We start from the raw sequence: 24017 nt of genomic DNA on the forward strand, positions 1-24017 counted from the left end.
AATTTTCTTTTGAAAGTTTCTTTTGAATTTGTACATACCAGCTTATAAGGCAGTGGCATATTTATTAACGAGACAAAACAATAACTTAGATTTCTCCATGCTCAGCAACTTATTAATGTAATTCAATCAAAAATAAGATTTCATGAAAAATAACTATTGAATTATTTTTGTGAATAGGAAATATAATCAGTAGTCACGTACAATATGCATATCTGAATATTATAATCTGTTGGAGACCTCTTTTACACTGTTAAATTCAAACACAAAGTATGACTTTTTAGCTTAGAGAAGAGAAAGCAGACAGGCCAAACTTAAGAACCCTACCGATCACCTTTTTGAACCTGTTATCTGAAAGGAGATGCCTCTTGTACATTACATGACTTTGAATAGCAATTACACTAGTTTCAGCAAGTAACATGAAGACCTTGCATTCAACATTTTTGACTGAAATAATTTTTTTAAGCTGCATACTGGGGTGTGGGAGTGGTTCGGGCATGCTGCTGGTCGTAAAGTACAAGATAGATTCAGGCCAACTGCTGGCCAACTAAAAAGCACTTCTTGATGGTATGCTAACATATGATCCTGCACCCTGTACATCAAGTACTGAACAGTTAAATGAAAGGGGATATAAAAGCAGCATGCTTTTCCCTTAAACCTATCCTGGTCTCCTCAGAACACCTCCCAAAATGTCTAGTTGTAAACTTGAGCTAAAGCGCCTTTCTACAAGAAGAATTAAGCGCCGTTCAGCTGCAATTTCTTTGGAGAAATGCTAAATGCTCAAAATCTAAGCATACAATGATCCAAATTAAGTAAATGTCACGTAAGGCTAAAGAGTCATTATTAATTTTTTTATGCCCTAAAATTTCACCCAAGTCTTTAGTCAAGTAACATGGTGCTAACCCAGCACAATTAGTTATGAAGCAGAATTTGATTGGTTAATGTTAAAATTAAACTACCTTTGTGTCAAATCTGATCAAGGCTCATTCTTTTAATTACTATACAACTACATAATTCAAAGTGTTAAATTTCATATGGCAGATATAAAACAACTGCTCATCCAATAAAAAAATGCTGTCTTTACTGCAGGTTTTATTATCAAGCCCCTATTTAATACTGTTGTGAATATTTGAGATTATTTTGCATTTGCACTTGAACTCACCCCAAAATCTTCTTCATTCTGCAGTGGCCTTGAATGGAACAATCGTTTTTTCAGCAAGGGTTCCATCAACGTCAGATAAATCATGTAAAGTAGCAGCAAGCCCAGGATAGACAAATAAATAACAATCGTTACCTGCAGACAAGTTAGATTAATTATATAGTAGATCTTTTGTCCATTAAAGTGAGAACAACAGTTCTAGATTGTTGGGAGATAAACCTGACCCCACTGAAGTGAACTTGGAAGACTTAAAAAATGAAAAATGATAGGAGCAGGGTGATGAAGAGCATTTTGAGAAAAGCTGAAGGGAGTAAGCCCTCCTCTGTGTGAACTTCAAGAACAATCAGCCCAGTAACATTCATATATCCTTCATTATCCCTCCCATGGAGACAATGGGAGCAAAATGTGTTCAACATGTACCCAGCACAAAATTTCAGTTCAGGAACCCTACCAAGTTACTTGGCCAAAACCATAAATTGGTACTTTAGCCAAGGAGAAAATCAAATAACACTAATGTCCAGGCATGTATAGGCCCAATAATACAGGACTTTGGAGGCAATTGGAAGAGATGAAGGAAATGCACCAAATGCATTCACTTTTGTGCCTAGGCTGAAGAGCCATGACCAAGCAATACTAGATATGGGACATGGAGTGAACTGCCTCCAGATAAAGCAAATGGCATGTTATAGGTAATCAGCAACAGTAATGCCAACCTAGAGTACACAAGTTTACTCTAAGTGGCTTAATCACAATCACTAGAAGGTCCTCAGTCTTGGGATTTCAGACCCTTACAGGACACATCGCATAGTTCCTAGTATACTGGGTGCCATGGTAGCGTAGAGGTTAGCACAATGCTATTATAGCTTAGATGTCAGAGTTTGGAGTTTAATTCCGGCATCCTCTGTAAAGAGTTTATATTTATACTGTCTGTCCTCCCCATGCAATGCATTGGTTTTCTCCGGGTGATCCAGTTTCCTCCCACAGTCCAAAGACTGGTTAGTAGGTTAATTGGTCATGGCAAATTGTCCCATGATTAGGCTAGAGTTAGATCAGGGGTTCCTGTGTGGAGTGGCTCGAAGGGCCAGAAAGCCCATTCTGCACCTCTAAAGGAAATTAAAATAATATATCTCACATTTTGCACCAAAGTTCAAACAGTATTGAACCATTTTTCAAGTAGTTATTGCTTAATATGATTAAAATCAACCCAACAAAGTTTCTCAATTTTTAGTTGGATCAATTCTACTTCCATTTAGCAAGAGAGTTGCTTGCCTAAATATTTTATGTTGCATGAAAAAGGAAATACAAGAATAATTGTTTCTAAATATATGAATATTATTTTAAGGATAATTCAGCGACAAGATATAGTAACCTTTGCATTTGCTCTAGTATATTTGCTCTTCAAAAATGGATTAAACAAAATATGGTCCTAGGAAGAAATCTTCTGTGGCTTAAATTTTTTTAAATACCTTAATTGTAACAGAGCTTCTTTCTTCATATCTGCACTCACATCTTAAACAATAAGCTTCAACATCTTGTCCAGCAACTGGCATCGGTATTACAACATGTAGGCAGTCACTGAAAAAAAGACAAAAATTTAACCCCTTCAAATGTACAAAAGTTCTATATGGTTTCTTCGAGCATTTTTTATTTCATCTGCAGAGGTATTACTAAAAATAAACCTGAATCAGAACATTAAATTGTCAGCATTTAAATCACAAGAATTAAATTTTTGTAGTTAATAGTAGAAAAAAAATGATATTATGCATTTCAGCAGTTTTAGGCGTTGCCACAGATTATAGTTGTGTGGTAGCCAAAATCTGAATGCTTCCTTTCTCCCAGAAAAGTAAAAATAGAATTGAAAACACCCAATATTGTTTTTAATTCTAACAGAAATATTGGTAAGTACAGAGAAAGGAAAAGCAGATACTATTAAAATTGTAACAGGCACATAAATGTGTAAGGCGATGAATGACCTTCTGGCCATATTCCTGGATATTCAGCACAATTACAATCAGTCTGGAGATTATTTTTTTTTAATTTGCACAATTTTATGTCATACCTTTCAAGAAGCTGGCTGGAAATATTGAAATTTTTCTATCAAACCTCTTGAATAAGCAAACTAAAGAAAATGCTTGGAGAGATGAAGCCTTATTAAGTTTAGCATGGTAATTTTTCTGTTCACGGATGAAAGTTTATATTTTAGAACTCGTATCAATAAAGAGCTTCTCAGTTGGCATCAGCAAGCAGTTTCATCTGTAGAAACCTAAAACAAACACTTCTTTTTAAACCAAAGTTGCCAACTCTGAAGGGTCCAAGCCACAAAATGTCAGTGCTGGTTAAGTACTTATTTGAAGCCTTCCCACACCAAATGTAACTACAATGCCAAACCACAATGAAACTTTAGAAGGTACCAGATGAACAGACCATTAAGTTCTTATACTTCTAAACCCTCAACTTGACATAACTATTAATTTATAATCATAGGAAGCAGCAAATGAAGAGGATGAATTATAATAATTTGTCTGATTTCTCAAACTTATAAACATATACCATCATTTATTAAATAGAAATTTGGCAAGAATCAAAGTACCTCCCCATTATCCATGTCCAGCTTGTAACAGAAATATCCCTGTGCTTGAAATACAAAGTATGTTCAATCATGAATCAATCTCTAATGAAAGCAAGGCAAAGGCTGAAGCTGCCTACAAATTGTCTCCTCAGTCTCTCAGGTGTGTTCCATCATTTGATGAAGAACTGGTTGATCTGCAACAAACTCCACTTATTTGCAATGGATTCATACTGCCCATGAAAAAATCCTAGTCAATAAAGTTAACTTATTGCTATTCAAAGTCCAGAAAGAGGATGGAATGTAGAGAATCACGCAGGAGTCCTTGGAATAATCGAACACTGGTACAAACAAAAATTTTCAGGGACTGATGAGCTGAAGCATGCCATAGCTGTGAGATATTAGAAATTCTAGTCCAATCCTACACCGAGTTGCAATGACACTACATTTGATAATGATATATAGAAGAGCACCATCTGATGGCAACAGCTAAGAATAGGTTCTGCATAATGATAAAGCAGGCGTGACATTTTCACTTGCAAAAGGTGCAGTAAGTACCTAAAACTGGAGTGCATATTTCCTGTTTAATGTATTTGTGCCCATTTCTAGTTGAAGCCCCATTTGTAAAGAAAATTGGACTAGTCAATTGTGATTTCAACTCGCTCTGGCACGGCCGTCGTTAATTTGGCATCATTCATACATGCAATGGGAATTTTAAAATGTGGAAGGTTCTTTTCCACGTCACTAGCAGAAACTAGACTAATAATGTGCTGTGTGGAACCTTAGAAGCTGGGAAATCATTCTCTGCAGTTGTTCTGTTGGCCTGCAGACTGAAAATATCGTTGTTAGGGCTGATGCTGCTCAATGAATATTATCATAGTACAGGATGGGGTGCACGGCATATCAGGGTAAAGTATAAAAGTAGCATATAAAAGCTAGTGCAACACTCACACAGGAGCAAAGACTATTCTGATCCCTAGTACTGTCTGTCAGGAGATTGCACATTCCCCCTGTGATCACAAGCCTGTCTGCATCTAAAGACATGCTGGCTGTAAGCAAATACAATTGGAAATTACTTCAGGTGTAGGAAGGTGATAGGAGAATCAGTGAGGTGTTACTGGCATGTGGATGTGAAATAAGTGAAAGGAAAATAAATGAGTAAGTCAGGGTTATATTCACAGCACCATGGTAGTGTAGCAGTCAGTGCGACACTATTACAGCTCAGGACATTCCACACCTCAGTTTTCAATTCCAGCACAATTTTGTAAGGAGTCTCTGTACGTCCTCCCCGTGGAATACTTGGATTTTCTCTGTTCCCTCCCACAGTCCAAAGACACACCAGGTAAACTGGTCATTGAAAATTGTCCTGTGTTTGGGTTTGTTGTGTTTGTCAAGGCTCAAAGAGCGGGAAGGGCCTGCTTCATGCTGTATCACTAAACAAACATATAGAAATAAATAAACTATCAACATTTATCAGCAGACTCCAAGCTACAATTACAGTGCTCTGCTTTCAGCAGCAGACTGCTTCAGAAGTTAAGAGAGCTGGTCTCTGCACGTATATTGATCCTGAAAAGATTTTGCTTCAAATAAATATTTGAAATTCTTTGACTTAAGTTGACTCTCAGCTATTTGCTTTTGGTAATCACATAACAATAATTCCTCTGGTAAAGTATTAGCGTGTGAAAAAGGGTTGAAACTGAAAATGATTTTTCTTAAGTAATAAAAGAGGCAGAACTCCACTTACCAATCTTTCTGTGTTACATTTTTGTTATAGATATGGCCTGCATTTTCTTTGTATGGTGGACAAATACACTTGCACCGGATATCCTCAGAATTCTGCAATAGAACAGACTAATATTTAACCCAAAATGGTAGTTCCATTTAATGTACCCAGACTGTATATTACTTATTATTAGTTACATAGCTACAATTTAGCAATAAATACCTATTCTAAGAGTTTTTTGTGAAGACAATTACAAAAAATATTTTTCATAAAAATACATTATCATTCTCTGTTGATGAGAGTAAAAGAGTAGAACCGTTTCCCAGGCTTCAAACTGGACACCGTTAATCACCTGAAAGGGAATTTTTGGGGCAGAGATGAAGAATATATCATTTGTTTCTCATGCTTAATTTTTTTTAGAGTTTTGTGCTATCGATTTTTAATTATTTTTATTCCAATACATAGAGCTATAATAGTTTTAAATGTCTAAATATTAAAGATGCTTAATAGGAGATAAAACACTTTTCAAGTTCAATTTTCATTTAACCATGTATGAATGCCAATGAATAGAGCCACAGCTCCTCGAGGGCCCAGGTGCAAAACACAGAACCAACAGTGACACACAGCACAAGGCACATATAGCACATGCAGAATAGCAAGTAAATATACAGTCACACAAAAAAATATATATTCCAAGTCCCTGAGTGAAATGTCCTGTACATTGATGGTGTTATTGGCAATTCTCATCAGTCCACAGACAAACGTCCACATGTATGCTGCCAAACCAGCTTGTCATTCCACTGATCAAACACTGAACTGTAGCACTGATGGGAGGGGGCAGCCCCCAACACAGCATTGACGCCGTGCTACACCACCTCCAGTGTTTTCTCTCCTCAACTGCTGCAACAGGCAAACCTGCAGCTTGAGGCCTGGTCCTCACTTCAATCGAAGCCACACGGCTCCCTCGTGTCTGTCTCGCCAATAAACAAGGGAAACAAACTCGTAGCATTTCACATCAATGTCCAAAAGGGTTTTGCGATTGCAATAGAAACATACAAGACAATCGCTCGCTGTTAGACTGCACACCACATTCACACGCCATCTCTGATGCCTTCCGGTAGCAGGCAGCAACATGGTCTACATCAAATCCAGTTCCTCCACCACTGATGGGTTAGACCTGCAGCACCTTAAGTTCTTAATGTCCAGCATTGCATTCAATCATAAAAAATGTTTAAAAAAGACAAAATTACTTCTGCTTGGCACCCGATCACACCCCCATCTTACAGGACGTAACTTTTTCTTCCATGAGTCAAGAGTGTTTGATGATTATAATCATACTGCTAATGATTACTTGCCACCAGAGTCACCCAACATTTCTAGACATGCAGGGTCATCTTGATAAACTCTTCTACGCTAGGTCAGGTAAGTGAGGATATGTAAACATTATAGGTGCTGAGTCCAGATTGGCTAGAATTCAATCCAATTTTTTCCAGCAGTCTAAATAAAGACTTATGCTACGCAGCCAAAGTAAAACAGATACACAGCACCTGAATCTATCATGCCATTAGCACCTTTACTTGCAAAGACACTGAAAAAAAATTAATTTGGTCAAATTGGCCAGATATTGGCAGCTGCAACAAATACAGTGTTCAGCATAAATCTAGTACGGAAAAGATGGCACTGGAAGTTTTGCAGACATAGACAACTTCTTCCAGTTCGTCCACAAAACAACTTATTCTTCTTTTCTCATGTTTCTTTTTTTATTTTCAAGGTGCCTGGGGTCCTGTTGGAGTCCACGATCTACAGCTGCAGCTCAAACTACCACAGGCAGTGGATTCTCATTCTCAGACTTGCCGTGAGGCCTGGTGTTTTGATATTTCCAGATGTGGCAGGAAGAAGTTCACCTTTGGGGTGTGGTCCTGTGGACACCCTGGTTCCTCACCAATGTCGCTGGCATGGTCAACAAAAGAGTTGCATGAGACAGAAAGAAACCTCGATACGCAGGCAGTGTGTACTGCTATTGGAAGAAGGCCCCAGTACTTCAGTGATCCCTCTCTCTCGCTTCTGATGGTGTATGAGAGCCTGTTGGTCCTCAAGTTGGAGGACTCAAATGACACGGCAGATCGTAACATCGAAACAGTGAGCTGTTGGTCTCCTGCTCTTGTTGGTTACAGAAGCGATATCTCTCTCACCCTTGCTATTGAGAGACAGTCTTTCTGAGATATTGAACTACTGGGATGAACAGTAGTTTTTTGATAGACTCTAGATCATGGTCTCTTTGGGGACTTTACTATTGCTTGCATGGTGGGGTAGTGGGGGGGGTCAGTTCTTTTGCTGAAGCAAGTGAGGGGGTGAGGGTTGATGCTTTTGCTGCTGCATATGTATGGGAGGAGTGCTTTGAGGTTCTAACATTTCTGTCATTCATTCTTTGGGTTTCTGCTTCATGGATGTCTACAAGGAGTCAGAATTTCAGGTTGTATACTGTATAAATTCTCTGATATTAAATTGAACCATTGAATGGACAGATATACACAGATTCCTCAGCATCCTTTTTCTTCACAAGTGAACAGACACAAAGCGATTACAGTTCCAGGCGTAAAATGACGTTATTATTAAATTCTGAGCTATGATCTAGACAGCAAAGTTTTCAAATATAGAGCATCTGACCACATCTCATCCATTTCCAGCACTTCTGCTCTCAACCCTTCTTTCTCCTGGACAAAGCAAGAACCAAGTTCCCCTGGTCTTCACCTTCCATTCCACCAGTCTCTGCAGCCTTCACAATTTTTTTTTACTCCAACAAGATTCCTTTACCACATACATACTCCCCCTTGCTCCTGCATTTTGAAGGGATCTTTTCCTTTGCAACTCCCCGCTCCTGTTGCATTGGAAGGTGCCATACCATCAACTGCTCCCCATGATATGGCACTTTTCTATGCAACACCTGCCCTTTTACAATCTTCATTCCCAAGTGATTCACGTGCACTTCTTCAAACCTAGTGAACTGCATTTAGAATTTATAATGTGGTCTTCTCTACACTGGAAAACCAAACACAGATTGCACCAGAGTGACTGAGCTTTCAGTCATCTATTTTAATTCCCCATCACAACTCTGATTTCATTGAATACGACTTCCTACACTATTACAAGCCGGTGCAACAGCACCTTAACTTCAATCTCAAAATGGCAAGCTTGCAGATTCAACATCAAATGTTCCAATGTTATGTAAATCAGACTCTTTCTGTCTGCATCAGAACTAGCTATTTCTGCCTTTCATCGCTTTGCCTGGATTTTTCACTTTCTGTTAGTACTGTCTGTCCTGCTTAGCAAGTCCCACAGCCTTGATGTTTGCAAGCCACAATAGAGAAAAAGAAGCATGACTGGTCTCTAATTGTGCCTCAAAGTTATTTGGTCTTGCACTATTAAATATCTTCCTCTTCTTGTTTGTTCTTGCCCCATCTTCTTTGATACGGAAAACTAACTGGTTTTCTCTCTTTTCCAGTTCTGACAAAGAATCCAGGAAGGACTACCATTTTTCACGGATGTAGCTTGACCTGCTGAGTGTTTCCAGCAATTTCTGTTTCTATAGCAAGCTTTCAAAATCCTGTAAATCCGAAGTCTTCCATTGATTTTCTCAGTGTAGTGGAATCAAAAACAAGATAGTATAAGTTTAAGGGGAGAGGAGATAAGATTTAAATGGTACCTGAGGGGCAAGTATTTTCCCCACATAGAGGGTGCTGGGTGATTGGAACGAGCTGCAAATGGAAGTGGTAAAGGCAAGTAATGATTACAGTGTTTAAAGGACATTTAGTCAGGCACATAAATAGGAAGGCTCACCAAAGGAGAGGCAAAACAATCAATAACAGATCAGCCTATGATGTAAATCAAAAAGAGCTCTATGAGCCATGCTGCACAGAACATCGTATATCATTTGTGAAAGACGGCTCAAAGTCAAGGGTGTACAGCGCAAGCCCACGATCAAGCACACTTTCTTCAGCCGATGATTGTTGTGTCAAGGCTGATCTGGATGGGAAAGGCAGCTTCCCGAAGCAAATAGCTTTCACCACATTGTGTCCAGATATAATGGTATGGTCTGACACCAGTAGAGAAGTGGTTATTGGTGAACTCACAGTCTGCTGGGAAGACAACATCGATAAAGCCCATGAGCACAAGTTAACCAAGTATGCAGAATTAAGATCAGTGCAGAGACAGAGGGTGGAAGGTCTCATGCTAACCATTCGAAGTAGGGTGCCGTGGCTTTATTGCGTTCACTTTCCAGAAGTGGCTGTGTGGCCTTAGCTTCACTAGAAGAGAGATCAAGTCAACCAGCAGGCTGTAGCTGAGGCAGCAGAGACAGGATTATCATGGGTGTGGACCAAGTACGTCCAGGAGGGCAGGTAGTCGGACAGTGTATCCATCTTTTGCAAACCCTTCAGTAGTTGCTTAGACACCTGAAGAGTAGACTATCTGTTGGATGGAAGCGACCAACAACTCTGATAGAGGCAGATGTCAAGTTTTTGAGCTCACCAGTGGGAGGTGGTGCTTTAGCACTGCTGGCCCACCACCTCGAGGGAGTCTTGAGCATAAGCGGGCCAAAACTCCTGAAGACAAGTGGCAGATCAACTGATGATCTCACTGGTGATAGCACAGGACAGTTAACATCTTAGTCCAAGTGTATTTTTAATTCTAGCACTAAGATTATGAAATAAGGATTTACACATAACAAAATACAAACACGACAAACTAAAAAGATGCACTTAAAGCCTCATGCAATAAAAAATTGAATAATACACATATTGATACCCCTCACATCCAGCTCACAGTGGTATTTGTATTAAGGAAAATATCCTTTCAAAGGTTTTGTTTGCAACAGTCTACGATGAAACGAAAGCCAGTCAAACTCTTACAAGGTGTACATTCAGTTTAGCTGTAAAACCCATACTTGACTTTCGCCATGGTAGCTTGAACTTTCAAAGACCACGTTAAGATTTACATAACGGCAGAAACCGGTGAAGCGCACATATCATAAATGAGTTTTAAAATACAAAACAGAATCAGATGTTAAAAAGGATCAACACTAGCATTCATGACCGGAAATTGCTCAGCGACATGACCTGTAAACCATTTAAAAATAAGGAAGTGAGTGTTACTCAGTATGTTGAACTCTAAACCAAAGGATTACGTCTGTTCCCGATAACAGCTACAGTTCACCTCCAGCCAATGAGCGGTGAACTTTTAATGAAAGACCTAAAGGGTAACTCAATGTTCCTCTTTGCAGATACTGTATAGGGAGCTAAATATCTCCGGCATTTTTGTTTCAGATTTCCGGGTTTGCAAAAGTTATTTTTCTCCAAAAGCTCTCCGTCAAGCAGCGCCGGCGGTCAAGGAGGACCCGAGCCGACGTCCAGAGAAAGTAAAGGAGCCCGGGGCCCAGACCCAGGCTGGGGTCCTTCTCCTAACGCCCTACCTCGTTCTCTTCACTCCTCGTCAGTACGATTAGACACAGGAACGGCAGCAGGAACAAACCAAGCCAGCAGCCTCTCGCCATTTCTGGAAACGATATTTCCCTAGTAACCTGAGGCCAATCCGGAGATCAAAAGCTCGCAGCTCCGCGGGTTGGTCCGTCGCTTATCGCGCACTTCCCGTGAGCAGCATAAACGTTCCTGCATCTCCGTTCCGAGTCGAGTGGCTCCCGTCAGAAAATAATTATTCCCCGTGTTAGCGAAGACAAACGAGTCCGTTAATCTAGCATCTGGTCTGTTTTGTTATTTTCCGTTGAGGTAAATAGAAACGAAGCTTGTTTAATTTTGCTGTTTGCGCCAGGCGTGTCACATGCTTTGAAGTCCGGAGTAAGTTATTATTCCTAAAAAAAATGTTTTTTTAAAAAAATCGCTTCTCTCAAATTAGGCGCTAATTTGATTCATTTATCAAAGTTATCAATCGGATCTGCTGGTCTAATTTATTTAAACATGTCTGATCCTTAAATTTTTATTTCATTTATTTGTTGCGATCTCTCGGATCTTGAGGTCGAGAATGATTGTTCCTACTCAATACGTGCGTCGAAGAAAGGACGATAACGGTAATGTTAGATTCACCAATTAGTCCAAAAACCTGCGGATTTTGTTTTATAAGGGCGATTTCTGCCGGGTCTTTCATACCTTATACGTTGATTTTCTGCTGATCCGAGAATGAACGTGCTCTGTTGAGGAACTGTGCACTCAAATCGAGTTATTTTGTTGAGACGACGATAAATCCCTTTAAAATTTTAACGCACAAGAGGTTCGAAAGGTGGGGAGAAAATTGGGGGTTGTCAAAGTTACGAGTTTGATGAATGCGTGTTTGGTAGCTAAGAGTTAAATGAGATTTGAAAATCTAATTTCATGTACAAAGAAAATTATTTTATATTAGGTAGGAAATTTAAGACTGTTGCTCCTGAACTTGCATGTTTTTGCTGCAGAACAAAAGCAAGAACGTTTTTCAACAACTAATACATAGGAGTTGGATTCACTGAAGACCATGTTATTTCAGGTATCAGATTAGTAGGATCTACAGTCCTTTATTATGCTCCGAAATCCAACATAAAATATTTTATAGCCTTTATCATTCCTTTCAGTGATATATTTCTACTCTTAAGGTTCTTGTACATTTTTGTCAATTTATGCAGTTCTCTGCTAGGCCACTTGATGGCGTTTTGGAGATATTTTCCATTTGCAGTAATTCATAATTTGCGAATCATTAATGCTTGTTGTTATGCAAAAAGGACTGTATTTTATTTTTGATTAAATAAACAGCACATTTCATTAGGTTCTCCGTCAATCAAAGATTTTTTGCAATATTCACCTCTTCTGTTTTTAAAAACATCTAGAGGCATTTCTCTAGTCAAATTTTGGAACAATTTCATGTTACTGTTAATTATTATGATAAATGTTACGTTTTTTAACTCCTGAACATAAAACTAATTCAGAGGAAAACAAGAAAGCCAAGAGATGCGAGTTTTAATTTGCTTTCTACTTAAAGGGATGCACACATATAAGGCTTGGTGACATGATGATGTATGGCATTTACCTACTTCTAAAATAACCCACAATGCATTATGTAAACAATCATACTTAATATATTTACAATATTGCTTAAATATTAAATATTAACTACACAACATTCCTCCCTGCTTATCTATAAATTCCAACAATGCATCTCAACTATATTCTCAGTACAAGATATAAAACAACTACTGTGTAGACATCCACAGTATAGTAAATTATAATTTGTCCCATTCAGGCCTAAAGGTTTAATCGCTGTGGAAGATTTCTTGCTCTTGTGGGATAAAGTTTTCTTTATGGGGGGGGGGCTCTCTGCTTGGCGGTGAGACTTGTGGCTGTGAGACCACAAAGGTTCTGGGGCCTCTTCCGTGGTGGTTGTGTATGCATTGAGTCTGATACTGCAGGAAGCAGTCCTGCCAGGTCTGGACACCTTTCTTCTGGATGTGTGAGCATCCTGAAAAGTGTATGCCTGGACAATGTGTATCATAACGTGTGAGTACAGTGTCTGATGTCACCGTTTCCTTTACCTTTTGGAAAGCCACATCACACTGCTTTGTCCATTGCTATTTCTTCCTTATCCACAGTAATGAGTTTAGAGGGTGGAGCACAGTAGCCAGGTTTGACAGGAACCTGCTATGGTAATTGACAAATCCTAAAAAGGACTGTCATTATCAGTTCGGTAATGGGCTAAATGATGCACTGAGAGATCATTTAATTTGTGGAATTACAAATTAAGCATTCAAAAATGGCTCCTAACTGAAACATAACTTAAAATTTAAAAGATCAGTTGAAATTGCTGTATCCATGGAAACAGCAGACAGGGACACAATTGAATTGAATGACACATCCTTTGGTCTTGGAGCATCCCTGCTGCCTGAATTTTCTCAGCACACTTGTGTAATCCTTCTGTGTCAGTAGTGTAACCACAGTAAGTGATGCTTGGTTTAAATAACTCACACTTGTTGCATTGTGCTCTGAGCCCATAATCTTCTAATTTTTAAAATATTATATTGAGATTTTGAAGATGTTCCTTGTCATCCAGGTAACAGTGAGTGCCTGGGCATCCTTGCAGCACCCGGTCCGTAGCTTTCTGTTAGAGCGCAGAAAAAATAAGCCTAAGATAGTGATTAAGCTCTTTGTGAGTTTTATGGTGAGAAAACCATATTGCTTGTTTATTATTAGTTTACACACTCTAAATCTCAACACTACCCAGTCTTGTGTCACCTACATCAGATTTTTCATCAACAGCATGTAGATTAGTGCTCTTTTTGACATTGGAACTTGACATTTTATCTTTTTCTTTTCCCTGTGCAGTCCATTTATTTTTGTCTGTGTGACAAGCTCTTTGCATGTGTCCTACTTGTTACACTCTCTGTAAATTTTGGCTTTAAATCTGCATTATTCTAGTGAGCCCTTGCCACAACAATAAAACAATTTGTTTGGCCAGGCGGGTTTCTATTTAGATGCTGCAATTTGCTTCATGCTCACTTTCATTCCTGACTACAATTCAATTGTGTCCCTGTCTGCTGTTTCCATGGATACAGCAATTTCAACTGATCTTTTAAATTTTAAGTTATGTTTCAGTTAGGAGCCATTTTTGAATTCTTAATTTGTAATTCCACAAATTAAATGATCTCTCAGTGCATCATTTAGCCCATTACCGAACTGATAATGCTCAGACAATCTCTATAATTCAGCCAGGTTTGTTGAAATGGACACCCCTTCTTTTTGATTCTGCTTATGAAACCTAAAGCATTCTGCAATAAACAATGGTTTTGGTTCTAAATGTCGCTACATTATTTTCATGATATCAGCAAAGCTCAGTTTGGCTGGTTTGGTTGAAGTAGTTCAACCTCTAGTCAAACTGTATGCCTTTTAATCCATTGCATTCAGTAAAATTGGCATTTGCTTCTCATTGGCTATTCCATTTGTTTCAAAATACTGCTTGATTAGCTCCATATACATGAGCCAGTTATCCGTGAGTAATCAAACATGTCAATCTTTCTGATGTAGCCAGCCTTTTCTGTTCTTTCTTTTATAATTATTTTCACATGATACTCACTATTTATGAATCCCTGAATTCTTCCATTTTCTGCCTTTTTTAACTCTACCATCTTTCCTTTTTATGAAGAAAATATGCTGTGCTTTTTTTTTTAGCTCAATGTCTCAATGTGCTTCAAATCTAGGTAGTCATCTTGGGTTCATTTTAAAAATAACTTGTTACTACTGTTATGTTTTATCACTCCAAAATGTTAAAACTAATTGAAAGGAAAACAAGGGAACTGAGAGATAAATTGTGTACTTCATTTTTTTAAACTTTAAGCGAGATGCTTATTTACGTACTTTTACAGATAACCCGTAATGCATTATGTAAACAACAAAAATCCTTAATCAAGTGATATATTTACAAAATTACTGAAATATTAATTACACAACAATAATGCAGGGATTTTCACACTTGTGCTGCACAACAGGGAATTGAAAAGGAGTCACAGCCTGGCCAATTCTATTTTACTCAATAGCCAAAGATACTAAGTACAGCCCTGGAGGTTGTTAGCTCAGCAACTCATGTTATGGCCACCACACCTCTCTATCATCAAAACTGAGGACCAATCCTAGACAACGACAATCAGAGAACACCGATACTAGAACAGTACCAGGTGTACTTTAATGTGCAAATGCCATAAAGCAATAACAACTGGAAATTTGAATGCTGAACATTGTGAATTGAGCTGAGCAACCATCTACTAAGTAAGGTTTACCTTGCACATATTTGAGGAAATTCCCTTCCCCAAATAGGGAAAGTCTAATTTTATTTTCCACAACGTCATTATCCTAGACCCCGATGTTGATCAAAAACTTAGCTGGACCAGCTGTATTAATGATACTTCAGAGGCTGTAGGTTCTGTGACATGAAGCTCATCTCTTGTTAGCGTAAGTGAATCCACCACCTACAACAAACAAAGTGTGAATGTAGTCATCTGCACTTCCCAAAATGAGTCAACAGTAAAGAAACTTAATGTCATCCAGGATAAAATAGTTCACTTGAGCCAGCGCCATCACACCATGCCTGTTCTGGATTTTAGTTACAAGATCCATTGTAGCAACTCATAATAGCTTCTTTCACAACTTCTCTCGTGCACAATCTCCACCACAGAAATGTCAACAGGCACTTTAAAACTGTACCATCTCCAAGTTCCCTTCCAATTTGAGCACCATCCTGATATATTGCCATTCCTCTGCTTGGTCAAAGCCTTTTAATTTTTTTTATCTAATATCCTAGAATTCATTAATTGAGTGATATTATCCAGCATATGTGCAGGTTGTAACTAATGTTGTTTTGTGTTTTAAGTTGTATCCAGTGTGGATTGGAGTGTTCAACTTAGAATACAAGGCAAGGGACATGTATAAGTAAGAAAAATTCTAAGCCATAAGTTGATGTTTTTCTCATTAGTTATGTAAAGCTGAAAAGAACAGATACAGCAACATATCTGAGAATTGTTCTCATTGCTCTTAAAACAAATTGGAAGTCACTCCTGAATAGGATTATTACTTGGAGTCATAGAAATCTCACCCAGGAAGGAATATATTTGTGCTATAATACATTTGCTGGTGTGAACTGCTATTTCTCCCAAGTTTTCTCATCTCTTTCATTTTTTTGTCTTTAATTCTGACATATAAATGTAGTAACTGCAAATTTTCACAAAATATTTAGCAAACTAATTAAACACCTCAAACTAACACAAATAATCCCAATACTAAAATTGTACATTTTTATATTTTCTGATAGTTTATAGAACATAACACACGAGAAACAAGTATGCATTTTGAAAAACTCCTTGCTCGATCTTCATTTTTGCATCAATACCTAATACACAGCACAAGTGACAACCCAGTTTGTTTTTCTACAACTATCTTAAAAGTAGTTTATGTACAGTAATTTGTGGAAATAAAATCTACACGATATATCCTAATCCATGTGAATTATCCCTTTTATTCCACCACACTCCTCAGTGCCCTACTGCACACAGTGTAAGGCCTACTGTCTTTGGTCCTCCCAGAGTGCAATGCCTTGCACTTGTCTGCATTAAATCCCACCTGCCATTCTTCAGCCCATTTTTCCAGCTTGTTTACATCCTCCTGCTGCAAGCTTTGATAGTCTTCCTCATTGTCCACTGCATTCCCATTCTTGGTGTCATCTGCAAATTTGCTGATCCAGTTAAACACAGGTCACATATATAGATGAAAAACACCAACAGACCCAACTGATTCCTGCGGCACTCAACTAGTCATGTGCCTCCAGTCAGAGAGGCAACCATCTACTACCACTCTCTGGTTTCTCCCACAAAGCCAATGTCTAATCCAATTTACCACTTCAGCTTGAATGCCAAGCAACTGAACCTTCTTGACCAACCTCCCATGGGGGACTTGTCAAGTGCCTTGTTGAAGTCCATGTAGACAACATCATCTGTCTTGCCTTCATCACTTTTCCTGGCAACTTCCTCACAAACCTCTATAAAATTGATTAGACATGGCCTGTCTATCCAAAATCTCTTCCTGTTTATCCAAATTCTTATATATCCGGTCCCATAGAATACCTTACAATAACTTTCTCACTACTGATGTCAGGCTCACCAGCCTATAATTTCCTGGTTTATTCTTAGAGCCTTTCTTAAAACAGTGGAACAATATTAGCTATCATCCAGTCCTCCAGTACCTCACTGGTTGCTAAGGACCCTTGCAATTTCTGCACTTGCCTCGCATAGGGTCCAAGGGAACACCTTCAAGAAACTCATTAAAATGTCTCCAGCTTTATGTTTTCAAATTTCTGAGATTCCTCTATGGTGTGCAACTTCTCTCCTAATGAAGTTTGTGATGACAATCCATCACAATTTTTCAGCCTCATTTTCTAGGTTCATATACAGACATGTACACTCAGTGACTATTTCATTAGGTACATCTGTACACATACTTGTTAAAGCAAATATCAAATTGGTCAATCACTCAATGTATAAAAGCATACAGATATGTTCAAGAGGTTCAGTTGTTCAACTCAAACTTCAGAATGGGGGAGAAATGTGATCTAAGTGACTTTGGTGCCAGATGGGGTGGTTTGAGTATTTCTGAAACAGCTGATCACCTGGGATTTTCACACACAACAGTTTCTAGAGTAGGGGTTCCCAACCATTTTTATGCCATGGACCCCTGCCGTTAACTGAGGGGTCCGCGGACCCCAGGTTGAGAACCCCCGCTCTAGACTTTACAGAGAATAGTGTGAAAAACAAAACAATTCCAGTGAATGGCAGTTCGGTGGGTGAAAAAGCCTTGTTGATGAGAGATCAGAAGAGGATGGTCAGCCTGGTTCAGGCTGATAGGAATGTGACAGTAACTCAAATAACCATGCATTACAATGTTGGTGTACAGAAGAGCATTTCTGAATGCACAACACATCGAATTTAGAAATGGATGGGCTACAGCAGCAGAAGACTGTGCATGTACACTAGGTGCCTACTTTATTAGCTACAAGAGGTACTTACTAAACTGTCCACTGAGTCTAAGTATCTCCTCCAATCCCCTGGCTTTTTAAACCTCTTTTTAAGCTTCTACATCTTCTATACCGGCTGAATGAAACATGTAGCTGATAATACACTTTCTTTATACACCAACCATTCTATATTGAATATTTTGCAAATCTTTAATTATATTACATTTTAATTATATATTGTTAATGTCCTTAAATAAGCAATATTTTATTAATCCATATTGTTTCTGATAATAAATTTTACAGACAAGTCACGAATGACTTTTTAAGAGCAGTAGTTGGAGCCACAATGTAATTGCTGCCTGCTCCTTTGTTAATTATGACAATGTAATGCCCATTATCTCTGGTTGCTATGACAACTGTACTTGAATGTCTTTCTTTATCATTTTCCTTCAAACAAAGTAATCAACCTTTTCAGCTTTGCTGTGCGAGATGCTTGACAATGAAACTTAACTGCTCTCCTCCCCCCCCCCAACCCACCCACTTTTATTCTGCTTTCCCTCATGATGAAATTATGGTAGTGATACTGTATCGAAAATGTAGTTCCTGTTACACCAATGTGTGTTTGGAGGCCAGCAAACTTTTCACTGTGGTGGAAACCATACTTCAACCTATTACTGTCCTGAAATGATGTGCACACATCAGAAAGCAAGTTAACGCACATGAAAAGCAGTCGAATACACAAGAGAAAATCTGCAGATGCTGAAAATCCAAGCAACACTCACAAACTGCTGGGCGAACTCCGCAGGCCAGGCAGCATCGGTGAAAAAGAGTAAACAGTTTGTTTTTCGGGCTAAGACCCTTCATCAAGTCCTGAGCATTTTGTGAGATATTGAATAAGTGTAGACTATGCTCAACTGCAAGGAATTTAAATATCAGTTTAGCTACACTGAAGCTGAATTTTACTCAAAGTCTGAGTTCCTTTAAAGAAAATTTTTTTAAACTTCATTTATCATTTGGTGTCTCATGATCTGCCCAAAGGCAGATCGGCAATTAGCAAAGGCAATTGACACAAATGTACATTCAGGTTGCAAAATAGTGTCAAAATGGAGGAGAATTTTGTGGTGAGTAAACTGAGTGAAATTTGCTCACTAATATGCGTTAACGTGGTGGACCTGGAATTTGGTGAGTGCTGCTCATCGCCAGCTTTCACTTCTGAGGTTCACAGAAGTATGTGACAGTAAGACCTCTTACAATTTAATTGGGTCACATGAGTGAGCTTCCTTAGTCCAACTTCATCCTTCACCACTAAACTGAGAAATACTTGGCAAAGCCATGCCCCTAGCTTTGCTGTTTTTTGAGATTTTACAATACATCTGAATTTCCCTGATTCAGATATATTCAGAAATTATTAAAATGAAACAGTTTAAATGTTTAAAATGTAATAAATAATCAGCCTACACATTTAGCACACTCTTAAATAATTGTAAAGGCTACTGCAAACATCATATTTAAGAAGTAACTAAATATTCTTCCGTACCTTTAATTTCCATTTATTTAGATGGATTTGTTAGTTTTTAATATGAATTATCTGCAAACCTCTGTAGGTAGAATAATAGCTGATACTGATCCAGGAGCACTGCATACTAATCTTATTAATGATGGATGTCACTTTCGCTTTCATATCTCAAAGTAACATTCCAGAAAAATAGTTATGATATGGCTGAACTAGTCTGATGTTTGAATCTGAAATTTCTAACATGAAAAATTATATTCTTTTCTATACCATCAATCAGCTGTCCATTAATTGTGATTTTAATGTAAAGGATGATTTGATTCCATTGCCTGTGAGTTCTGGGAATATCATAAATGTTGAATTTTCCACTGTTGATTCCAGAATGATATGCCTTCCCTAAGAAACGTGTTGCTTCAGCTAGGTTCTGATGCAAATGAACTTCAATTTACAGAGAGATGAAAGCATGGACACAAAAGGCAAGACCAGAAAGAGTAAAATGTGAGTACAGGATGCCATTAAAATAGGGCTTGGTTCAATGCCAAGATACATTCAATTTGAAGTGATTTCAATAAGATAAATTAATGCCCAGTATTTTAGTTTTCAGTAGTAAAATTTTATGATGTAGTACTGTAGAGAGATACCATGTAGTACTATATCTACATAACATTTATCTGAATGGTAATTAATAGTAATTTTAGTCCTATTGATAAAATTCTATTTATTTCTGTTTACTTGAGTTAACTCATTCAAAATATCTTTTGTAATTAAGATTTTATTTTTGGTTTGTCTTCTGTCATTCCTTGGACAAAGAAAACAGATCTACAAATCACATGGGTAGTGATTTCAATAGTTCGATCCAGCAACAGTCAAGGAATAGCGATGGTGTTATAAGAATTGCTTCATTGATACAGATTTATCTGATATACCTTAAGAAGCCTTACAAATTTGTTGCAAAACATTATATGAACAATGCACATTGGAATCATGGTCCACCAATGATGCAGAGGGTAAAAAAAAATTCCTTGTGCGGTCCTGGACCAATGTGAATAACCCTAATTCTGAATGGATTTCACAATCTATGGCCTCAGTATTATTTGTTTACTTATTTATTATTATTATTATTATTATTATTATTGTATTTGCATAGTTTGTCTGCTTTTGCACATTGATTGTCAATCTTTGTGTGGAGTTTTTCGTTTATTATATTGTACTTTGTTCTACTATGAATGTCAGCAAGAAGATTTATCTCAATGTACACCGTGACATATACATACTGCGACAATAATTTTATTAAGAACTTTGTACTTCGGAATATACTTTATTATGCAATTTGAAATATCTTTTTCCAGAGGTTTACCTTTAGAACCATGTTTGATTATTTAGAGACAGAGAATTGCTGATAGGTTGAACCAATTGTCATTAAACAGTTTGCCAAGGCAGGATAATTTTAACAAAATGATTATATTACAGTGTAACTTTATGATCATGTGCTAGAATAATAATGAACTAAATTTGTTAACAAAAATAACAACTTTAATTTTCATAGCAGCAAAAATGTCTCAAGATATTTTACAGAAAATTATCAACCAGAAGATTCTGCTAGACCACCAAAGGTGACATTGGCAAGGGATTTTAATGGGGTGATTTAAGGGAGGAAATAGAGAGAAGCAAAGCAATTTTTAGAGAAATTTCAAAGTTCAAAGTAAATTTATTATCAAAGTACATATACATCACAATAAACAACCCTGAGATTCATTTTCTTGCATGCATTTATAGTGGCTAGCACAACGCTTTACAGTACAAGCAACCTGTCTTCAATTCCCACCACTGCCTATAAGGAGCTTGTATGTTTTCCCCGTGACCGTGTGGGTTTCCTCCGAGTGCTCCAGTTTTCTCCCACAGTCCAAAGACGTACTAATTGGTCAATGTAAATTGTCCTGTGGATTAAATCAGGGGATTGCTGGGCAGCGAGGGTCGAAGGGCCGGTAGGGCCTATTCCATGCTGTATCTGAATAAATGAATAATAAATACAAGAAACACAATAAAATCTGTGAAAGATCACACCCAACAGGACAAACAACCATTGTGCTAAAGACAACGAACTGTGCAAAAACAAAAAAGAAAGAATAAAATAAATTTATTGCTTATTTATTTATTACTATTAAGAACATGAGATGAAGAGTGCTTGAAAGTGAATTCATAGGTTGTTCAGAGATGGGGTGAGTGACATTGAGTGAAATTATCCCTTCTGGATCAAGAGCCTGATGGTTGAGGGGTAATAACTGCTCCTGAACCTGGTGGTGTGGGTCCTGAGGCTCCTGCGTCATCTTCCTGATGGCAGCAGTGAGAAAAAAGGCACGTTCAGTCTGGATGTTGGGGGCCCTTGATGACAGATGCTGCTTTCCTGTGACAACGCAATGTGTATATGTGCTCAATAGTTGAGAGAGCTTTACCTGTGATGGACAGGGCTGTAACCACTACTTTTTGTAGGATTTTTTTATTCAAGGCATTTACGTGGTGCACCTAGGACAGATCCTCAGAAATTATAAAACCAAAGAATTTAAAGTTTCTGACCCTCTCCACCTCTGATCCCGTTTCCTCCTCCTGTAGTCAATAATCAGCTACTTGGTCTTGCTGACATTGATTGAGAGGTTGTTGTTGTGGCACCACTCAGCCAGATTTTCAGTCTCCCTCCTATATGCTGATTCATCACCACCTTTGATTCAGCCATTGACAGTGGTGTAGTCAGAAAATTTAAATATAGCTTTGTTTAACCTCGCAGTCATAAATATAATGTGATTAGAGTGGGGGGGGGGGGAGGTGGTAAGCACGTATCCTTGTGCACCTGTGCTGATGGTGATTGTGGAGCAGATATTGTTGCCAATCCAAAATGACTGGGGTCTCCAAATGAAGAAATTGAGGATCCAGCAAGAAAGTGTTGAGGCTTAAAGCTTGTTCATTAGTTTTGAGGGGATGACGGTATTGAATGCTGATTGGTCGGTCAATGAAGAGCATCCTGATGTATGCATCTTCACTGTTCAGGGTTGAGTGAAGAGCCACTGAAAGGACATCTGCTGTTGACCCATTTGACAGGAGGCAAGCTGGAGTGGATTCAAGTCACTTCTCAAGCAGGGGTTGATATGTTTACATCATTGTCAGAGGAATTTACTATGGCCGGTTAGACTTTAACTAAGACACTGACCCCGGTATTCAGTTTAATTACCTTATTATGTGACCACAGAGAGACTACGTAGAGACTCTGCTAAAGTGAGCACAAGCATGGTCTTTTATACTTTAAAATAAATGCAGTTCAACGGTTTTCAAGGGTCAAAAGTTTCTACTTAGACTTTACAGACAAAGTTCAGGATGTTTCTATACCTTACACAAAATTAGACATAGGGTCCCTACATACACAACCGGTTCCCTATTAATTATGAGTAAACAAGCCGTTAGCCCTGTAGTCTTGAGGGCTAAGGGTTCCCCCTTACACACAACATCCGTGCTTTATCAGTTCTTCATTACTAACAGGACTTGCTACATCTGTGTTATCAGTTCTTCATTTCTAAAAGGACCTTTTGCTAATTAGTACAAGTAGACAGACAGACACCATCTGCTTCTCACCCAGCTATCCTCATGATTTTGTTAACCCTGAATTCTCAGGCTTAACTTTCATCCACAATCACCAATCTCTCAAAGGACTTCATCATAGTGGATGTAAGTTTTACTGGATGATAGTCATTAAGGCACTTCTTTGGCACAGGTATAACGGAAGCCTGAAGCAGGTGGGGATACCTTCGACTGCCAAAGCAAGTGGTTAAAGAATTCGGTGAACACTTCACCCAGCTGATCAGCACAGCTCTTTAGTACTCTGCCAGGTATCCCGCCTGGGCTGGGTGCTTTCCATGGGTTCACCTTCCTGAAGGATGCTGTCACATCGACCTCAGAGTCTAAAATCACAGAATCATCAGGAATATACTGTGGAAAAATGTGATGCCACCCACTTTGCTTCTGATAACAGAAAAGCAGAAGACTTGTTAAGTGAGTGGTTGAGCTGTGTTGATATTTAGAAGGGTCAAGGTTTACATGTACACATCACTGAAGTCAACTTGCCAATGAAGCAACCAATTAGGAAAGTAAGTGGAATGTTGGCCTTAAGAGAGTTTGATTACTGGAGGAAGGAATTTGTATTGTAATTGAGCAGGGTGTTGATGAGATTGCAGCTGGAGTGTTATATTCAGATTTGATCCTTATCTAAGAAAGGATGTACTTGCCAAAGAGGGTGTGCAGGAACTGGTCATTTATTATTTCTGTGTAGAGTTTCTTCAATAGTCTTCTACTTTATTTGCAGTTATATTAGAGACACTCTGCTAGCAACTGGAGAAAGTTATATTTCACAGCTTTATTCAAACTAGATCAATTTTGAGACAACATACAGACACTCAATCATGGGGTGATCAGTCTTGATCAGACATGGGATACCCAGTGTTTTCCAAATCTCAAACCCAGGGTCTCCCCTTGCAAGTATTGTTCTTAC

General features: G+C 38.3%; 3 protein-coding genes and 1 long non-coding RNA gene across 7 annotated transcripts in view; 2 read left to right on the forward strand and 2 right to left on the reverse strand.

The window, feature by feature from the left end:
* The window catches only part of LOC140729602 (uncharacterized), a 48444-nt gene extending 40466 nt beyond the window's left edge, over window positions 1–7978 (forward strand). For both annotated transcript variants that reach the window (XM_073049557.1, XM_073049556.1), the window contains exon 3: window positions 7217–7978. In XM_073049557.1, the coding sequence (XP_072905658.1) occupies window positions 7217–7665 (449 nt within the window). In that variant the 3' untranslated portion in view covers window positions 7666–7978. The remainder of the gene's footprint in view (window positions 1–7216) is intronic.
* The window catches only part of tmem9b (TMEM9 domain family, member B), a 30163-nt gene extending 19065 nt beyond the window's left edge, over window positions 1–11098 (reverse strand). The window contains exons 1-4 of the mRNA XM_073049559.1: window positions 10913–11098; window positions 5467–5558; window positions 2623–2731; window positions 1160–1291 (exon numbers count right to left, since the gene is read on the reverse strand). Of these exons, the coding sequence (XP_072905660.1) occupies window positions 1160–1291; window positions 2623–2731; window positions 5467–5558; window positions 10913–10993 (414 nt within the window). The 5' untranslated portion in view covers window positions 10994–11098. The remainder of the gene's footprint in view (window positions 1–1159; window positions 1292–2622; window positions 2732–5466; window positions 5559–10912) is intronic.
* The window catches only part of LOC140729606 (uncharacterized), a 32899-nt gene continuing 19978 nt past the window's right edge, over window positions 11097–24017 (forward strand). Inside the window, exons 1-2 of the long non-coding RNA XR_012099368.1 lie at window positions 11097–11225; window positions 19935–19981. This is a non-coding gene — a long non-coding RNA (uncharacterized lncRNA). The remainder of the gene's footprint in view (window positions 11226–19934; window positions 19982–24017) is intronic.
* The window catches only part of LOC140729600 (nuclear receptor-interacting protein 3-like), a 48067-nt gene continuing 39274 nt past the window's right edge, over window positions 15225–24017 (reverse strand). For 2 of the 3 annotated variants that reach the window (XR_012099366.1, XM_073049552.1), the window contains one exon: window positions 21208–21491. Coding sequence is in view for 2 of the 3 variants with exons in the window: in XM_073049552.1 (XP_072905653.1) it covers window positions 21476–21491 (16 nt within the window). In the remaining variant the exon portion in view is untranslated. Of the gene's footprint in view, window positions 15437–21207; window positions 21492–24017 lie in introns of those variants that run through there. The other variant, XM_073049551.1, reaches the window with a different exon arrangement.

The sequence above is a fragment of the Hemitrygon akajei genome, chromosome 6, assembly GCF_048418815.1.
Source record: "Hemitrygon akajei chromosome 6, sHemAka1.3, whole genome shotgun sequence".
NCBI lineage: Eukaryota > Metazoa > Chordata > Chondrichthyes > Myliobatiformes > Dasyatidae > Hemitrygon > Hemitrygon akajei.